At 40.3% G+C, this 21,686-nt stretch overlaps 1 protein-coding gene across 1 annotated transcript in view; it reads right to left on the minus strand.

Moving 5' to 3' along the window:
* Positions 1 to 21,686, minus strand: part of LOC137168248 (protein shisa-8) — a 114,917-nt gene that overhangs the window by 55,865 nt on the left and 37,366 nt on the right. Inside the window, exon 2 of the mRNA XM_067570770.1 lies at positions 626 to 741. Coding sequence (XP_067426871.1) covers positions 626 to 741 — 116 coding nt within the window. The remainder of the gene's footprint in view (positions 1 to 625; positions 742 to 21,686) is intronic.

Genomic DNA, 21,686 nt, shown 5'->3' on the forward strand with positions numbered 1-21,686 from the left:
AATTTGTCATCTAAGAGACATTATAGGAGTTGCAGACACTGCTCTCGAGTGGTTCATCTCTTACCTCTTAAACAGGCAGTTTACAGTTACTCTTGGCAACTTCACATCATCCACTACACCTGTGACCTGTATCTATTCTGTATCTACATTATTCCACATGGCCGAATAATACACAATGATAAGATTTCTTTTCATTGCTATGCCGATAACACACAATTGAATGTGTCTGTTAAACCAGGATCCACTTTTCTTAAAGAACTGGATATCAGATGCTGGATGTATAATAACTTCCTCTAACTCAATGAAGAAAAATTCAAAATAATGTTATTCGGGTCATTAAACACATCAGATTTTAATGATACATTTTTAACTTGAGCTCCGTCTGTTAAGCCTAGTGCCAGAAATTTAGGAGTTATCTTTGAGTAAAATTTAACTTTTGATTATCATATCAATGAGGTAGCTCAGTCCTGGTTTTATCAACTTTGAATTGTTTCAAAAATCAGATCACTTCTATCATTCTCTAACTTGGAAAACATTATACAAAGAGCATTTTACATTAGCTCAGTTTGTTTGCATGTAAACCCATGTGTGCAAATGCATATAGACACACATTTAGAAGACTGACCATTGTTGGAGCGCAGAGCCCTGGCGGAGATGCCGTTGGTCCCTATTGGGTGATGAATGCCGGTTCCATCCACTGCTCCTGCCTCCCCTGGCTGCTTCAGCAGCTCTGTCAGAGTCCTGTAAGAAGGAGGAAAACCACACATTTACACATTTTATCAAAGCATCCAACATACAAACAGACTTGTATGTCCTATGCAAACTCACAGGTGTCAGGTAGATGAGAGAAGGTATACAAAAAGTAAAGGGAGAGTGGTAGAGAGACTGGATGAGAAAAGTTGGGCGAGAGAAAGATAGATGATAAAAGATATAAAAAAGAAGCAAATGTTCATGTGGATATAATATGGAAATCCCCTTTAAACTACATCCAAACAGCCTTCATCTTAATAGCTCTATCTGAACATAAAGACAAGTTTCTAACAGATTGTTCATGTCTATAAAAACAAACCCAAAACAGAAAACTTTCCGAATTAAATTCAACAAAGTAGAATCGAGGATGAAAAGGATGAGTCTCTGGATGTTTGCCAACTGGGAGCGTCAATCATTTATAATAAAAAATAAAACAACTTCCCCTCTTGCCATCTTTTATTGTTTGATGCCTTTGAACAAGTTCTGATGCCTCCTCAAAACTGGAACACGGGCAGGAAAAGGACTTCCAACATGCACATTTAACTCTTTAGGAACCTGCAGCTGGAAACGATGATCTGTGTTTTGTGTCAGATTGAATCCAGTTGGTTGATTATATTCTACTTAAATGTGTCAAAGTGTGTCTCATACAAAGCTGCATAAAGCTTTGGTTTAATTGCTACACTGAACAACACCGGTGGAAAAATTGATTGTTTTTTATAAACTTTCCATTTTGCACACATTAACAAGGATTTTTAAAAAAAGCTTGTCATCAACGTGCCACCACTGACAAGGAAATTATAGCAACATAGTCAACAAATCAGCTGTGACCTGCAGGGCTGCTATCAAAAGACCTATGAATATTTCTGACTGTTAATCTCACTGTTTTTTTTTTTGTCATTTAAGTATTTATTTTTGGATTAGTCAAACATCATATGAAAAAAAGAAAAAAAACAAACACTTCAATATAAACAATACAACCATGTTAAATCAACATACATAGAAGATAAAAAAAATCAATATATACTGTATATCAGCACAAAAACATAACATAACAAAGCACATGATTTGATACTAAATACTGTATCCCATATATCCTCAACTATGAAGGGTAATACATAGAATAATAGTCTTCCTTTCCTTACATGTTATATCTATTTCCATCTTTTATAAAACTGAGAAAATGATCCCAGACCTGGTAAAATTTTCCTTCATTGTCATTTAATCTAGCTATCATCAATTCAAAGGAGGCATTATCAGTCATCAGCTTAACCCAGTCAGTAAATTCTGACTTTTCCAGTGATGAAGAATAATTCTAGCTGCAGTGATGAAGACTGTCAGTGCTAAACCATATTCTGCTTTAGATATTTCTGGTGGTAACTCTGATCTTTCTCTCAGTAGACAAAGTTGGGGAGATTCTGGTTAGGATTTTTCAAGCCATTCACACAATTTTCCTATAACCTCTTGCCAGAGAGGAAAAACCAAAGAACATTCCCACAATGTGTGTAAGAGGGTACCTGCCTCTAAGTTACATTTCTAACTCAAGTTGTTCTGTATTAAGTCCATTTTATGGACTCTTACTGGTATATACTGTATATACTATACTGGTATATACAGTATAGTATATAAATTTATAATGTGTGAATTTACCCTGAACATCCCTAATGGACCATTCTGTACTTGTTTGTCTTTCCATGCATCTTCCTCAATGTTACAATTCAGGTCTTTTTGCCAAATTAGTCTCAAATTTTCACACTTCCCACACTGAGCATCTGCAACCATATTGTAAAGGACGGAGGCTGAGTGAGCAGATCTAGGTAATTCAAAAAATAATTTTACCATATTTTCCCCCTCGCATGGTTTGATGCCAGTTGCTCTGATTCTACTTTTTAACTGGAGGCACCTCCATAAATCCCCCTTCCCTTTCAGATCAAAATGTTCTCTAATCTCTTGAAATGACAAAGACACCCTATCCTTATACAGGTCTCCAATCTTATTCAAATTCCCCTCCAGCCAGGATTTCAACAAACAAGGTTTCTTTCCTATTTTAACAGATGGATTATTCCAAATAGAGCACTCTTGTCTGTATTGGGATATCCCAAGTATCTTATGTAACTTCGCCCACACTACTCTGGAATGCTGCAAGATTGGATTACTCTCCTCACTAGTCAGACTACCCATAGCATTCTGTGACAAGGTCTTGATTGGTTTGAATAGGGCTGTGTTTTCCTTTTCTGTTTGTGTCTATCCACGGTGTGAACCATAGCTGGCCCAATGTTTGGCTAGCTTTGCCATTTCAAATGCAATATTATAAAGTTCTACATTGGGCAAGGCTAGGCCTCCTTTACTTCTTGGATCATAAAGCTTTTGCATAATGGCTCTTAGTTTCTTTCCATTCCATAAATAGTCTTTAATTATGTAATGATACAGCTTGAGAATTCCTGTAGAAATTGTCACTGGTATCATCATTGATATGCAGTTAAACTTTTTACTGGTATTATTTTAATGGTAAACCTTTTAATGGTATTATTTTTTTCCCAAAGGGTAAGATGGATTGATTTCCATTTATCTGGGTTATTCTTTATTTTCTGAAGTAGTGGAGACATATGAAGTTGTATTATATTGTTCATGTCAGTACTCAGTCTTATCCCAAGATACTTCATCCTTGATGGTATCCATTTGAATTGGAATGCGCCAGTGCATTCCTTCATCCCTGATGGTATCCATCAGGGTTGAAGTATCTTGGAATAAGACAGAGTGCTGACATGAATGTGCTGCTGGATGACAAACCTTGGATACTGGCATAACCTCAGACTTGTGCAAATTAATTTTATAGACAGATATCTGTGAGAACCTTTCAATTGTGTCTGGAAAAATAGGGACTAATGAAGTCGGGTCTGAGGATAGCCAAAGAATGTCATCTGCATACAAAAATAATTTATGTTCTCTGCTCTCTGCCTTCACTCTTTTAATTTCCACTTCCACTTGAAAAAAGGCGGATATTTGTCCATTGGTGAGGACTGATGCTTTTGGCTCTGTATAGATCATTTTAACGCAGTTGATAAATCCTGACCCAAACCCAAAAGCTTAGACATGTATTTAAAAACACCTATCAAATGCTTTCTCTGCATCAAGGGAGAAAGGTGCTATTGGGATGTTTTCTTGATGGCTCATCCATAAAAGATGGAGCAACCATCTGAGGTTGTCTGAGGATAACCTCCCCTTCAAAAATTCTTCCTGGTCTTCATGAATAATATCTGGTAAAATATTTTCAAGTCTCATTGCCAGGACTCTAGTAAGAACTTTACAATCCACATTGACTAAACTGACAGGTTGAAAACTACCTGGATCCAATGGATCCTTATCCTTCTTGAGGATCAATGATATTACAGCCCTGTTAAATGTATTTGGAAGCTGCCCTTGTGAAATTGACTCTGAAGTTCAGTTAAAATAGGTGCTAGGATACTCCATTGGGAAACCATCTAATCCTGGAGATTTTCCTGGTTTCATGCATTGAATAGCTGCTCTGCCGATTCCGAAATGTGGGCATCCAACTCTACACTCTCAAACTTTTTGTTTGAGCTGTCTGGCCAATAGTTTGCTCAATTTTTCCACATTTTCATAAACAATTGTTTTCAATCTAAACTGCATATTCAGCCTTTTTGTTATAAATCTCCTTAAATCAAATTTCAAAGTGCACACTTGTTTAAGTAATGAGTCACTATAACTATTTGCCAATTGCTTTTCTTTTTCCTTTAGCTGATATGCCAATTTTCTCAACTTCTCGGTGCTCTTTTCTTTTTATGTTATAATTTTATCCCTTATAAACGCTTTAGATGCCTCCCAGACTGTGCCTATTGTCCCTGTAGATCCGACATTAATTTTAAAAAAGCTCTTAAGGCCTTGAGACAGTAATTGGTCATATACTGGGTCTTGAAATAGAGATGTATTTTCCACCTATTTCTTTTGATAGAGTCTGTTTCTGCTGCTAGACAAAGTTCCACTGTTGCATGATCTGTGAGAGCAATAACACCAATTTTGCATTCTTGAGTGGGATTTATGCTTATGAGAGTAAAAAGTGTACTTGTTTTCTCTAGGGTTAATTAATCTCCAAATGTCCACTAATCCTCAATCTTTCATGAGTAGATGTATTGCCAGTCTGTCCTTAGGTACTTTTATTATAGGTTGTTCTATCTATGACACTATCCTGAATTTGCTTAAAGTCTCCACCTAGTAATTTCCTCAATTTATGAAAAAAATTAGCATCCTCCGAAATGGGAGCATATATATTATACAGATTTAACTTCATTTCATTGATTATGGCCTCCACACAGATAAGTCTCCCCTTCGCATTTCTGTTGTTTTAATAATTCAACATTCAATTAATCAAAATTGCTATTCCACACTTCTTACTGTTGAATAACTTATTGAATACCTGCCCAACCAATCTCTTAAGTTTAACCACCTATGAGTGAATTTCTTGGATAAATGTCACATCAGTCTGTTGAGATTTTAGATAACTTAACATGTCCTCCTCTTTACCAGATATTTTACTCCATTAATGTTCCAAGAAAGTATCCTTACATACTTAGCCATAAACCATATTTTGTGTCTTACATATACAGCGGAAGATAAACAGGTCTAACCCAATCATGAAGATGTTTCTGAGCTGTCACAGATTGATTTATTCTCCTCCCTGTGCAATAAGCTCTTGCACACATTAACTGATTATTACAATAAAATAAACCAACTATGAAACAACAACAAAACACGAACAACAAATAAAACCCTTCCCTTTTCAACCCCCCCCACTTCTCACTCTCCATTGAGAAGGACCCTCCCTATTACTGGACTGTGTGGTGCTTCCAAGGATTGTTACTTTAAACATCTCTTATCCCCCTCCGCTCAAATTCTACATTTTACACTACATGTTGTAATTTGTGTAACCCTGTTAAAAAGGGACAATAAATAGTTTAAATATGTTCATGTTTGATAAAATGTGATTAAAAGTATTAAGAATAATATTTCATGAAGGTTGATAAAGTTTGTTTAAAAATAGTTTAATAAATAAGTTTAAAAAGATTCAAATATGCACTTTAAGATATTTCATGTTATTTTGAAAAGTCTCAGGGTTAAAGAGGAAGTACCGATTGAGAAAAGTGTAATTCTGGTAATTAATTGGTTAAGATCTGGCTAAACAGGAAGTGTGTATTTTGTTGTGTGAGCGGGAAACTTGACATGCAAGAGAGAGCGCGCGATACGGAGCAGAGAAGGGAGAACTGCCTGGCGTTTAATATGTTACAGTAAAAAAATATGCAGAGTACGGACACTGTTTATGAATAATAGGTAGAGATAAACGGACAGTGAGTCTCAAAGGACTGTTATTCAGTGCAGCACCGTGTTCGAGTTTAAAGGAGTACTTTGGCAAAGAGTGTTCAACGAGGAGCACAGCTAACAGCTAATGTAGCTCACATTAGCTTAGCTACGGACTTCATCTGCGTGCAGCTAAACCAGCTACTCAACTGATGAAGTTAGCCTGCGGTGTGCCGGACCTGTTCAGTGTGATCTGCGGTGAGTTCTACCGGGAGAGTGGGAGAAGTCATCTGCAGCCGACGTGGCCGCAACACGCTGGTCCTGACAGGAGGAATCGTCTACCTCATCCCATGTATCAGCAACCCGCTGGTATCGCACAGGGAACGAGGAGTACGCCATTACTGCAGTGAGTTGCCATCTGTTTTATTTCAGCGCTTTAGCGTGAAGCAGCCATTTTGTTTCTGGCTACAACGCACACAAGCATCGCTTCAGGCCTGCATCATTAACACTGGGTACCCATATCCTTTTCAGTTAGTTATAACTGCCGGCTTTAGGTGTGTTTCATTATTTGGTGGTTTTATAATGAGTGCACTCAAAAGGGGTATTTGAATATTAAGAAATTGATCATTTAAAAGGTACTGAAAAGTCTTTTGAACTTGAGTGTTATATTTGTGTTTTATTTTCATTATTAAAAGAATATTTGTGTTTACATTTACAACAGTAAATCTTTAAAACTTACTTTTTCTTGTCATTTGTATAAGTGTCTTACATTATAGAATAAATAGAACTTAGTTCACCAATATTATATTACAGTGTACTTGTCATTCAGTATTAGTTAATCTTAAAGAAAGAGATTTCTAAAACATAAAGAACTTGGGAAGCGTACCTCATAAAAATAGACCAGCCGTCTAGAGGGCGCTACATAAAATGGAGGCACCGCTGGGATTGTGGGTTAATTAATGCTGAAATTGGTGATTTGTGACTGTAAATTTCCTAGTGTGTGAACTATTCAACTGTGAAAAAAAAACTAAGAAAGACAAACAAAACAATATATGGTGATATTTAACTAACAGCAGCTAAAGTGTCACAATGTACAGGAACCAGCTGAAGAACTGGTGTCGAGGTGAAAACCTGGATGAGAGCCATGCCTTGCTGACCATCGTTCCTGAGAAGACAGAAACAGCACACATAGTAGAGACTTTGCAAACTGTAAAGTGCTTGGGACGGGTACAAGTGAGAGGAAGAATGTTAAACGAAACTACAAATGAAGTGCTGGTGCTTTGCGAGTGCAAAGAGAAATTGACTGATGCAGACGTCCCAAGTGAAGTTTTGAGCTCAGATGGACAAACTGCATGGAAAATATTCACTGTGGCTCAGAGCTCAGACCCTGAGTTGGAGTTTAACCGTAAACTGCATGCTCTTCTACAAGCAGAAGGAAAGTCCACAGAGGATGTGCAGGCCTTGCTGACCCCGCACATACCTCCCTCTACAGAAGCCATCCTTCGTGCTGTGGGCGATCTGTTTGATAAGACTGTCAAGCCCTCAGCAGAAAGTGGAGGATACCGCCGCCTGCGGATCTTTTCCGGTATTGTGCCTACACCAGCAGGAGAGGAACAATTCGACCACTGGTTAGAGCAAGCTTACCTGATGGTTGAAGAGAGTGAGGGTTCTGCTAAAGACAAGAGGAGAAAGATAATGGAGAGTTTAAAGGGGCCAGCTCTGGAAGTGATAAAAGCAGTGCGTCTCTCCAATCCTGACATTGCCCCTGACAAGTGCCTGGAGGCTCTGGAAAACGCCTTTGGATTAGCAGAGTCTGGAGACGATTTGTATTTCACATTCAGAATGCAGCAGCAGCAACCTGGTGAGAAGCTATCTGATTTCCTCAGGAGATTAGAACGTTGCCTGTCCAAAGTGGTACAAAGAGGTGGTCTCACTCCCCTAGCCATGGATGGTGCACGGCTTGAGCAGCTTCTGAGGGGTGCAGTTAATGCTGATCTGATGTTAATCCAACTGCGACTGAGGGAGAGAAGAGCTAATCCCCCAACTTTCCTTGAGCTCCTGAAAGAAATTCGTTCAGAAGAAGAATATGAATCTTCTCGAGCAAAGCTGAACCATTCAGTGTATACAGTTCACACCAAGCTTCAAGAAGAAAACAAACACTCAGAGATACAGAGTTTGAGAGCTGAAATTAAAGAAGTGAAATCAATGTTTGCTGCGCTCTCTACACGGGACAAAGAGACACAAAATGAGAACTTTCAAACTAAAGTGAGAAATGTCCCAGAGACTAATGCTGATCCAGAAGTGATAGCTCTGAGGAAACAACTGAAACAGTTACAACAAAAGGTGAACTCCAGATTACCTCAATCGTCTACACCTTCTCCTACAGTGATGACTGTAAACACTCAAAACAGACAAGGGGCTGAGACAGAAGAGCGTTTCTGCTATCGCTGTGGCGAAAATGGACACATGGCAGGGAAGTGCAAAAACCCTGAGAACCAAAGCAAAGTGATCCAAAGACTCATTCAAGCTCTCAAAAAGGCTAAGACCCATAGCACTCAACCTACTACTGATGTCCCCTCACCCAAAACTGACTGCACTGTGAGGAGGAGTGTAGTAGATCAGCTTGCCCCAACAGGCATACCAGAGGGTCTAATAGGGCCACCATCTTTGGAGCCTCTGAAAGTTAATGGACAGTTGTGTGATGCATTACTCGACAGTGGCTCAAGAGTTAGCATCATCTTTGAATCCTGGTACAGGAGACATCTTGCTGATACTCCTATTCGCCCAGTAAGTGACCTTAACATTTGGGGTTTAAGTGACTCTGATTACCCTTATCTTGGCTACGTGGCAGTGGACCTAGAGTTTCCCAAAAAGGTAGCGGGTACCCCAACAGCCCTGTCAGCCCTGGCTCTCATTTGCCCCGATCCACCTGGTCCTGATCAGACACCTGTGATCCTCGGGACAAATACCAAGGCTAACCTATCCAAGCGGCTAGCCCAGCTGCGTGACGATAGAGTTGAAGGCACTGTAGCCCACGCCTTTGGCATACAGAACACTTTCCCAGAAACAGTGAAAGAAAAAGCCATTGACTTGTCAAATGAAGAGGATGACGAAATAGGTTGTGTAAAGTTGGAGGGTCGAAGCTCACTTGTCCTACCTGCAGGTGGCAGCATTAAAGTAGTCTGCAAAGTGGTGCTTGGAAAGTCCCTGCCAGATGACATCTTGATAGTAGAGGCCTCCAGTACAGCTACTCTCCCATCAGGCGTCATGCTCCAACCTATGGCAATACCCAGTAATGCTGTGGACATTAACCGGCTGACAGTTGTGGTTCATAATGAGTCGCAGAAAGAAGTGACCATTCCTGCCGGTGCTGTCCTGGGTCACCTGTGTGTAGCTGATGTGGTTACCACAGTGCCAAAACAAAAGCCAGAGACTGAGGATGCTTTTGATGTCAGAATGATCGACTTTGGTGAGTCACCTGTCCCCGAAACATGGAAAGCAAGGCTCAGACAAAAACTGTCTGAAAGAGCAGATGTATTCTCTCTTCATGAACTCGATGTGGGACTCGCCAAAGAAGTGGAGCACACGATCCGCTTATCTGATTCACGACCCTTTCGTGAACGCTCCAGACGCATCGCCCCTGCGGATATTGACGACGTGAGGCGTCATATTCAAAAGCTACTAGCTGCAGGCATCATTAAAGAGTCCAGAAGTCCATATGCATCGCCCATAGTGGTTGTGAGGAAAAAGAATGGGGATGTAAGGATGTGCATTGACTACCGCACACTAAACAGCCGCACTGTACCAGATCAATACACTACCCCACGCATCGATGAGGCTCTTGACTGCCTGTCGGGTAGTAAATGGTTCTCAGTGATCGACTTAAGAAGTGGTTACTATCAAATAGCCATGAAAGAAGAGGACAAAGAAAAGACTGCCTTTATCTGCCCTCTCGGGTTCTACCAATTTGAGAGGATGCCTCAAGGCATAACTGGAGCTCCTGCAACCTTCCAGCGCCTCATGGAGAAAGCAGTTGGAGACATGAACATGCTCCAAGTAATAGTCTATCTGGATGATCTGATCATATTCGGAAAGACCCTGGCAGAACATGAAGAGAGACTCTTAAAGGTGCTGGACAGACTCAGAGAAGTAGGGCTCAAGATTTCACTTGACAAATGTCAGTTTTGCCAAACAAAGGTCAAGTATGTGGGTCATATTGTGACTGCTGAGGGTGTTGCTGCTGACCCTGCAAAAATCGAAGCTGTGACCACTTGGCCCCAACCTTACAATCTCAAGACCCTACGATCCTTTTTGGGTTTTTGTGGTTATTATAGACGATTTATCCACAACTACTCCTCCATCGTCCGCCCTTTGACTGACCTCACTAAAGGTTATGGCCCCCCTCAGCGTAGCAAAAAGCCAGTAAAAGGGAAGAGAGATGTTTATTTGGATGAGAAGGAGCTGTTTGGAGACAGGTGGGACGAGTCATGCACTGAAGCCTTTGAAAAAATCAAACAGTGTTTGACAAACGCCCCTGTGCTCGCCTTTGCAGATCCTGATAAGCCCTACACACTGCATGTCGATGCTAGCCTTACGGGACTGGGAGCTGTGCTTTATCAGGCATACCCAAAAGGCTTGCGACCAGTGGCGTTCGCAAGCAGAAAACTGAGCTCGTCAGAAAAAAACTACGCCATCCATCAGTTAGAGTTTCTGTCGCTGAAATGGGCAGTTGTGGAGAAATTTCACGACTATCTCTACGGAGCCCACTTTACTGTGCGTACAGACAACAACCCTCTAACTTACGTCCTGACATCAGCAAAGCTCAACGCCACAGGACATCGGTGGCTGTCGGACTTGTCAGTGTACGATTTTAACATTATCTACAGACAAGGTAGAAATAACATTGATGCTGATCTGTTGTCACGCATAGAGGCAAGAGATGAGGAGACGGAATGGCAGAGCATCTCGCAGGCTGGAGTCAAGTCAATATGCCAGCGAGTCGGTGTTCTTGGCCCATCGGCAGACTCCCCCAAGTATGCTGAACAGCTTGGAGCTCCACCTGACTGCATTCCTGACGTGTATGCTTTCCCCACACGTCTTCAGCTTAACTCACTGGAACAAATGTCCAGGCAGGACTTAATGGCAGCCCAAGCCCAAGACGGCTTGATAGCACCCACCATACAAGCTTTAAAGTGTGGCAAGTGGAAAGACAACCCAGAGTTACTCCCTATGAAAAGAGAGATGGGTAAGCTAGTCATGACTGACGGGTTACTACATCGGGTGAGCACATGCCACACAGGGAAAAAGACACAGCAGCTAGTGCTACCTGCCAAGTTCAAAGCAGTAGTACTCAAAACCATGCACGATGACCTTGGTCATTTAGGAGTGGACAGAGTCACTGACATGATCAGGAGCCGATTCTTCTGGCCAAAGATGTCAGTCGATGTAGAGCAATATGTGAAAAACTGCGGAGAGTGTGTGCTCAGGAAGACTCCATGTCAAAGAGCTGCACCGTTACATCAGATAGTGAGCTCTGGACCTATGGACCTCGTCTGTATTGACTTCCTGTCTATGGAACCTGACTCAAGAGGAGTGAGTAATGTGCTTGTCATAACTGACCATTTTACGAGATACGCCCAAGCTTTCCCCACTCTCAATCAAAAAGCTCTCACAGTGGCAAAAGTCTTAGTGGAAAAGTACTTTGTACATTATGGCTTGCCATCTCGTATTCACTCTGATCAAGGCAGAGACTTTGAGTCTCGACTCATTAAAGAGTTGTTAAAGATACTGGGCATACAGAAGTCAAGGACCACCCCTTACCACCCCCAGGGTGATCCCCAACCTGAACGCTTCAACAGAACTCTGTTATCCATGTTGGCCACACTCAACCAAGAAAAGAAGCGGCAATGGAGTCAGCATGTAGTGCACCTGGTGCATGCATACAATAGCACCAAGTGTGACGCCACGGGATACTCCCCGTATATGCTGATGTTCGGCCGAGAGGCTCGACTCCCGCTGGATGTATGCTTTGGGACATGCCCAGATGGCAAAGTTGACCAACCACATTCTGCATATGTTGCCAAACTGAAAGAGGATTTGCAGACAGCCTATAACCTGGCCACAGAGGTCTCTAACAAGAGACACCAGCAAAATAAAAAGGCATACGACAAGAGACTTAGGTTCCACAAACTAGAACCTGGCGACAGAGTATTGCTGAAAAACCTTGGATTGAAGGGAAAACACAAACTGGAAAATCGCTGGTACAATGTCCCTTATGTTGTAGTGGATAAGTTGCCAAACTTGCCTGTTTACAGAGTAAAGCCACTAAACGTCAAAGGGAAGGTCAAAACATTGCACAGAGATAATCTCCTTCCCATAGGAGATCGAGTGAGGATACCAGTGCAGGAGGAAATGGAGAATGTTCCAAAGAGACCTGTGACTCGAAGTCGTGTCCCCAACCGACACAAAAGAAACCCCACAGATCACACTGTACAAAGAGAAAGCCATACCTTGAGTGATTCTTCTGATCTGGAGTGTGAATGGCCGACCAAACCCTATAGGGAGTTAATGGGAAATCTCTTGCGAAGGAGAGAAAGACATAGTGCTGAAGGATCAGAGCAGTTGGAAGTCCTCAGTCCTTCAGAAGAGAGTCACTCAGAGAGAGACCACTCTCCTGTAGAGCATGTTCCAGATGTCCCTCAAGCAACCGACTCTGAGTCAGGACCACTCTCCAGTGAAGATGAGCAACTACACTCGAGCTGTTCTAATGTACATGTGACACCAAAGCCAAGTAGGCCAAAAAGATCATTGAAACCAGTTGTAAGACTTACCTATGATGAGCCAGGAAAGGCCAAAGATCAACCCATTACCATTGTACATAGAGGGGTTACTATAAAAATTGGTAAGCACTAAGCTGGGTCTCATAATCTCACCCTTAATACTTTGAGTAGAAACTTAAGTTAAGTTTTGTAATCTGATGAGGACATCAGACGTTTAAAGGGGGGAGGGTGTAACCCTGTTAAAAAGGGACAATAAATAGTTTAAATATGTTCATGTTTGATAAAATGTGATTAAAAGTATTAAGAATAATATTTCATGAAGGTTGATAAAGTTTGTTTAAAAATAGTTTAATAAATAAGTTTAAAAAGATTCAAATATGCACTTTAAGATATTTCATGTTATTTTGAAAAGTCTCAGGGTTAAAGAGGAAGTACCGATTGAGAAAAGTGTAATTCTGGTAATTAATTGGTTAAGATCTGGCTAAACAGGAAGTGTGTATTTTGTTGTGTGAGCGGGAAACTTGACATGCAAGAGAGAGCGCGCGATACGGAGCAGAGAAGGGAGAACTGCCTGGCGTTTAATATGTTACAGTAAAAAAATATGCAGAGTACGGACACTGTTTATGAATAATAGGTAGAGATAAACGGACAGTGAGTCTCAAAGGACTGTTATTCAGTGCAGCACCGTGTTCGAGTTTAAAGGAGTACTTTGGCAAAGAGTGTTCAACGAGGAGCACAGCTAACAGCTAATGTAGCTCACATTAGCTTAGCTACGGACTTCATCTGCGTGCAGCTAAACCAGCTACTCAACTGATGAAGTTAGCCTGCGGTGTGCCGGACCTGTTCAGTGTGATCTGCGGTGAGTTCTACCGGGAGAGTGGGAGAAGTCATCTGCAGCCGACGTGGCCGCAACACGCTGGTCCTGACAGGAGGAATCGTCTACCTCATCCCATGTATCAGCAACCCGCTGGTATCGCACAGGGAACGAGGAGTACGCCATTACTGCAGTGAGTTGCCATCTGTTTTATTTCAGCGCTTTAGCGTGAAGCAGCCATTTTGTTTCTGGCTACAACGCACACAAGCATCGCTTCAGGCCTGCATCATTAACACTGGGTACCCATATCCTTTTCAGTTAGTTATAACTGCCGGCTTTAGGTATGTTTCATTATTTGGTGGTTTTATAATGAGTGCACTCAAAAGGGGTATTTGAATATTAAGAAATTGATCATTTAAAAGGTACTGAAAAGTCTTTTGAACTTGAGTGTTATATTTGTGTTTTATTTTCATTATTAAAAGAATATTTGTGTTTACATTTACAACAGTAAATCTTTAAAACTTACTTTTTCTTGTCATTTGTATAAGTGTCTTACATTATAGAATAAATAGAACTTAGTTCACCAATATTATATTACAGTGTACTTGTCATTCAGTATTAGTTAATCTTAAAGAAAGAGATTTCTAAAACATAAAGAACTTGGGAAGCGTACCTCATAAAAATAGACCAGCCGTCTAGAGGGCGCTACATTTGCATTACTGTGTTATCCCAACCTCGGCACTATGAGAAACAAGCAGTTAAACAAAAAATGTTTTCGCTCCATAGATCAGAAGAAAAAAAGAGGGAAAAAAATAACTGGTGTTGCACCATGCGGGATGGAGAAAAATGAACAGACAGCTGTAGCTAAAAGTCATGAGCAGACAGTGTGACGCTAACAGGGATTTTGAAGAGCAAAGAACAAACCAGCATCTAATTGGATCAAAGTGACATTTGCAGGTATGTTAACTGTTTAATGAGTTGCAGCTGAGCAGCTAATTAGCTACTAGCCTGCTCCCTGACGTTAGTGGTGCACTTTTTCTGGGTAAATGTTTGTTTGGTGGCTCATTCAACAAGCTAAGGTGCAGGACAAGACGTTTGTTCATGTTTGTAAGTTAAATAAGAAGGAGACTTAAGCAGGAAAGCTAATGTGGGTTGTTATTCAGAGTCTGAGGCTCTTTGTGTGTTGTGTAGCAGGATGCTATCAGGCTCAGTGTGACCATCTGCTCTGCCTATGTTTGAACACCACATTATCGCTTTATTTAAGATTTAACTTGTTGTATCGAGCTACATCTATGCATGTGGTTGGTGGAACGCTATTTCATGAAAATAATGTAAAACTATGGGGCACAATCATGAAATCAAAGAATTTAAACTATGAATTTCTTCCTTTTGGCATATTTGATTTTTCTCTCAAAGGAGAACACAGGACAAGTGATATACAGCGCAAATATGTGTGCTGTAGTGGAGAAAATTTCAGTTGGACTTTAAAAACACATAGTGAGTTTCTATCATGTATGTCTATGGAGAGGTTTAACTCTCCAACAATGACTGCTGGTAAGTCTGCCAATGTGCTAATCCTGTTTTTTTAGAAACTTAATTTAATGAGTCAAGTGAACACTGAACAGTTCATTCATCATTTCATGTTCATTCAAGACTTGACTTCGAGTCAGAAGAACTGAACAGAAGAGAAGTCTGGAAATGAAACCTAGAGACCTAAATTTGAATTAACCTGAAATGAATCACACACACACACACACATATATATATATTTACATTAAGTTAATGGTAAAACATTAGTTGATTCCACTATATTTCTGCATTATGTTTTACTCTCCTTGGCATGGGCCTTACAGTTTAATTTCTACTAGACACCAAAGAAGGTGAAGGGCAGTGTTGATGTGTTGATGTATTTATCTTTCCAAAGTTTCAGTATTCCCAGTGATGCCTAGAGGTGATTTCAGCACAGACTCAAAGTTACTGTGTAGTGCAAAACCATAAGTATCAGGTAAGAAAAATCTGAAATGAAACTGGTATTTCTTTCCTCTCCCTTGACACTCCTCTCACTGCTAAGGTGCCATTAAGCAATCCTCAGCTGCTCCAGTGGAGCTGCACACAGTGACCAGCAGTCATCAGTGGTTGCACCTGGGCAGCTCCCAGGTGTCAACATGTAAGTGTATGAAAGTAAAGCAGGGTGTTGCTGAGAAACACCCAGATCAGCAAAACCTCTCTGGGAAAAAGTAATGTTGAAAAAATTGAAATGTCATATCCTGGCAAAAAAATATGTAAATATGTACAAACTCAGAAATTGAATTTATTCTTAAATGACAAAGTTTAACAGATACAATGAAACTTTAATGATTTCCATTGGGAAATTAGGACAGTTATTGACTGAAAAAGCACATGCAAGGGCATGAAATACCCATAAAATGTTTCCACAAACTGGGTAGTATTATGATACACACACATAGAGTACCGCAGTCTGCTCTCAATTGCCCTTTTCATTTTCTACTTGCTAGCCAATCCATTTTCTCTCTCTCATCTCATTAAAATCTGTCCACTTCCATTCCATTACTTCATCTGTCTTCCATTCTTTTGCCCCCTCTCTCATTCTCGGTGGTAATAAAGCGGGCTGTGTCGCCGTCACTCTCTCGCCTCCCCTCCTACTTGCTCTATGTCTCTTGCTTTCATCCCCTCCAGAATGTTTAAGAGTGCTTTTGTTGAGTACTTGTTGTTCTCTACATCCTCTATCTCCCTAGAAACATCTTCCTTTTTTTTCTCTCCTCTTCTAATCCTGTCTGTCTTATCATTTCAACTTTCCGCGTCTGACTTTATCCCCTCAACCCCCCTGCTATCTCTCCCCCTGCTTCTTTTCTGTTGCTACAAGCCTTTTACTGTATCTCTCCCTGTATCAACTGTCCGTCTATTCCTCTCTTCCCCTTTCAGTCCTCTGATTCTGCCTCTCTTGCACTCTCTCATCGTTGTGTCTGGTCTGTCTCACCCTTTGGCCCAATTTCTATTTCTCCTTTTCTTTCTTCCCTTGAAGTATTCTCGCCCCTTTCTCTCTCATTTCTCTTCCCCTCCCTGAGGAAACTGTCACATAAACTATCCCAACTTGCAATATTAGCACTCTTGAAACGATACAGCATGATATAAGGACATAGGAGCCCTATACCAGCACACACACAAGCTCAAACAATATATGACTGCATTCACAAATATGGTAAAAAAAAAAAAAAAAAGTTACATTTTAAACTGGATAACATTGCTTAACCTGTTTGGAATACCAGCGTCCTGTCTGAAAAATATACCCTCTTGTTTATTTTACCTTCCACTTGATACACTAACAGTACCTACAGTATACAAAATAATAATAATTCTTGAACCTCTTTCCAACTCTTTTACCTTCTACTTTTTCACATGATGGTTGTGGGGGTCTCTGATAACTATTTCCTCTCTGTAGAGTTGGTAATCAAGTTCCACTTAAGCTTACTCTTACAGGGGACATAACATGCTTTTTGGGATTTTTCTGTCATTTATATACTGTTATGATGTTGGATGTCTATGTTAAACATGATCAAAGTTCCAAAACCTGAGCTGAATGTATGTAAAAATGTTGCTTTTTAGTCAAAAGCCAGGGCTTCAGTCTGTTCTGAACGCTCCGTTTGCAATGTTACCTCTACCCTTTTAACTGATGCCCAGCCTTTGTTGCATATTTTCTATTGGATTCGGTTTCAAACATGAACGGATGTATTTGAGAAGTTTATATTTTGAGTAAATGAAAAAAAGAAGTGAAATCCTATAACTATTATTTATTTACATGGCCTCACAAGCTGCCAGAAGTCGGTTGGGCAGCAGCTTCCAGAAGTTGGCCAATCAGAACAGAGTGGGCTCACTGGGAGGGGGGCCTTAAAGGTATACTATGCAGGATTTGTTAGTTGGTGTTTGTTAACACACAACATTCAAAACTGGTCCCTCCTCCCCGTCTCAACAAGTGAGAGAGAGAGAACAACGGTGGTCGAGTGAACTAGAGTGTGAATGAAGAGAGCCAGTGGCTGGTGAGAACAAAGCTGTGAATCAGAGAAATAAAACAATAAAACTTTATTTTCTGATTGTTTCACAGTGGTTATGGAAGGTGTCGCATTGCTTGATTTTGTGTGAATGCAGAGCTTCATCCTGTCTGTTGTGGTCTCTCTGCTCTGCATGTGTGTAGTTCAGCCCCGCCCTCGGTCAAGCAGACACACAGACTTACAGCTCTTTATACATTCATGACACAGAGACAGAGAGCAGAGAGGAGCAGAGGAGAGAGACGGAGACAGCAATGTAACCTGGCCACTACACTACGGGTCCTGACCTCACACCCTGTGCGCTGTTATTGGCTGGGGGCTAAACACCTGCTGCCCAAAGGTTGAAGCCCAGAAAATAAGAAAATACAGGCAGAGGGCAGAGTCTCTGTAGATACACTGCCACACACTTCTAGTGGGTCATAAGTGATGACTTAGAGGGATTATTTTTTTATGAATCTATACATTGTTTTTTAGGAAAATCCTGCATAGTATACCTTTAAAGAGACAGGAGCTAAAAAGGCCTGTTTCAGACAGAGACTGAACTGAGGGGTCAGACTGAGGTAGATAAGGATTTTTTTTAAAACTGTAAATCATGCAAAGATATTCCAGTAGAGCCTCAGAATATAAATATAGACCTGGAAATGTGCATAATATGTCCCCAAGTATAAAGGAAAGGTGCAGTCAAATGACTAAATGAAGAAAAAATACAGCTTAAAGTAGAAAAACCCAAATGCTGTGTAAACCCCAGATCAGAATAGCATCCACCCAGTCTATAAACTGAGGGAATTCTGGCTCTTTCATGATAAGGGGCGAGGCTATAAGTGTTCACAAGCAGCACTTCAAACCAACACACTTCTAGCACAGATAAGATTAAGGATAGCTGAGGCACTAGACCCACACAACTGACACTGCATACAGTATATACAGCACTTCACACCACTTCATCTGGACATAATACATTTTTAAATGCTATTTTTTTTTACCCCCAAACATGTTACATTTGGTAAATTGAGGGTGTATTTGTTAGATAGATTTTTATCTCTGTACAATTTTTGTCCCTCACATCCACAAGCTAATGAAGCTGTCACTTTCTTATATGGAAAACTCCATGTTATTAAATTTTATGTAGTGTTATTTTTGCAGATTGCATATTGGTAATCAATTTCAAATGATTTGCATAGACGCAAGTCCACCAATGAGCTTCATGTGCAGTTAAATTACAAAAAAAAAAAGGATCTGATCAGTGAATAAAAGCAGATGTACAGAGACTGTGTTTTTCCAAACTCATAAACAAAAATGATTCAGCAGGAGGCATTAAATATCAACCCCTTGAGGTTTGGTGGAACTTCTGGAAAACTCCAAAGCAACATCTCCGGGCTATTTGACAGGCTTAAAGTATCACATGCTCAGCTTTGTGCTGTTTAAGTCTTCAAAATACAGTATTGCAGAGTAATAAAAAATAAAACACTACAGTACAGTACGTGCTACTCCTGGAATCCCTTAAGATCACTTTTTGATTTGATAAAACATATGAAGTTGAAAAACCCAGCAGCTGTGGAACAGTGACAAATGAAGAGTCCTCATGAGCCTGCTGACTGAGCATAAGTGTCTTTTCCAGTGAAGCGGTTTAATATGTTTGCATTGCTTCAAATGGAGTCAGTCATCAACCATCATGGAATCTTCTCAGTTGGGCGCAATTAGTGTTCATTCAGACATTTATAGCAAGAACGATTAGCCTCTGAAAACTACTCTGATATTCACGCAGCATGAACCTTCTCAGGGGTGAAACATGCGGCACTTGATTAGACTGTGACAATTAAAGAATGTCTTTATTAAGTTCCCCCTCTGATTTTAAACAGACTGAGGCAGAAGAGAAAGATAAGCGGGGGGAGAGATGTTCTGCTCTATCTGAAACTGCGTTTATAAATACCTTTTAATGTTTGATTGTCAAAGAGAAATTTTGAGAAATATGAAGAGAAATTCCGCTCCTCTTATGGACCTTTGTCACCACGACATCAAAGACTATATAAGACACATTGTTCTAGAGTATCAAAAGTATCAGGAAATATCAGGTGGTAGTGTTCGTTCACACCCTTGTTTGTGTGTGAATGGGTTTTTATTCCTCATTTCACCAGACAGATTAGTGGTTTACCAGAAGCCAAAGAAATTAGGTCTTGTATGACATGCATGATAAAGATTACATTAATTAAGATGAAAGTGAACATTTATTTTTAGTGAGTTAAGTAGATTTCCGCATTAAAAATCACATAATAATTGGAGCAGCAGTCCTCATGATATACAACTTGCAATATGCAACTATACATAATTTACACTCAGTTGCTGGTTTAGGTACACGTATCGTGGTAATTCAGCTGTATATATTATATACTGAATGTGTTTTATTGTTAAGTTAAAATTTCATTAGAAACCTGAACTGCAGTAACAAAAACAAATGCAAGGTAAGCAAGGTAACTTTGCTGTTTTCCAGAAATAATACATCTGACATTTATATTTAATTCACTAAAGCAAATGAAAATATGATCAATTCTCTCTACAATGACTGAAAATGTGTCCTTGAACATGGCTGCTCCAGTAGAGCAGCTCAGCTAAATGCTAACATTGTGATTTCATGTAAGCACTTATTGTGCTGTTGTTATGACAGAAAACTCAGAAGGGTGATTAAGAGTCCAGCGTGATTAAGTCATTCACTTACAGTGCTCGCTCTCTTGTTTGCTCACTCACTCCACTCCCTTTTGGGGAAAACACTTTTTTTCTTTTTCCATGGTGAGGAGGAGGAGGTGGCAAACATTTTTTGTGGTCAAATTGCATATCAAACAGGGCTCTGGAGTCAAACACTGTGAAATCAAATCACTGCAGCTGTACAGTGTGTGTTTGTGTCTATGTATCACAACCTTGCAGTGGCCTGATCCCGGTTGTATAACTAAATGTGCACTATTGTTTTCAATCGTCAAAGAGCATTTGATGCTAAAAATAAAGTGAGAAAAGCACCCCACGGTCACTCACTCACTCACACACACACACACACACACACATACACACACACACACACACACACACAGACGCACACACACACACACACACTAACTCCCCTAGGTCTATAACACAGCATTTTGTAGCTGAATCACTCTTCACTGTCACAGCAGGTTATTTTATATTACAAGGCCCCCCACAGATGATTCTAGGGGCCTGTAACCTAGCATGGAGCAGAGCATGAAGATACAACCCTGCTGTTAGCAAACAGTGATGGTGTATAATTATATGTGATGCCGTTTGCCTCAGTTGAGCCATGCAAAAAAACCTCCAAAAACACATATTCTGCTAACACACGCCAAAACAGAAGCAAAACCAGGCACACACACATACAAAGCTGCTGGTCTCCTACCTACAGTTGTGCCTAGAGGGAGTTAATTGAAGCTACACAGGAGTGACTCATCCTTTAATTCTCATGGGTGGTAATTTAGAGAGGTTACAGTGGGTGGGAATTGTGTGTATATGTGCATGTGTGTGTGTGTGTGGTGGGTACCAATGATTTTACTAACAACAGAAAGGAAAAAAATTCTCCTGAGCAGGAAAAGTGAATTTTAAAATGAGCTAATTATTAGAAATGTGCACTATTAATTAGAAATGTGAGACTCTTTAACCCAAAACGAAAAAATAAACAACAACAAAACATTTTCACCTTTTTCACCAACCTTTTTCATGACTGCCTGATGATATTTCACCTAACTGTTGAATATTATACACTGTGCTTGAGTGATGTTAAGAGAAGAGGTTTGGAAAATACTTCTGACTGGTAATGCGATTAAGCAGGATTTCCATACTCCCTAAGCTTTTTTTTTTAAAGAGTCTGATTGTTATGTAAATTAAGTTGGAGTTCATAGTTATAGTTCCAAAACTGTTGCTTCTTAATAGACGGTTTGAACCAGAATGCAAAACGAAGCTTTTGTA

This window comes from Thunnus thynnus, chromosome 17 (genome assembly GCF_963924715.1).
Source record: "Thunnus thynnus chromosome 17, fThuThy2.1, whole genome shotgun sequence".
Classification (NCBI taxonomy): Eukaryota; Metazoa; Chordata; class Actinopteri; order Scombriformes; family Scombridae; genus Thunnus; species Thunnus thynnus.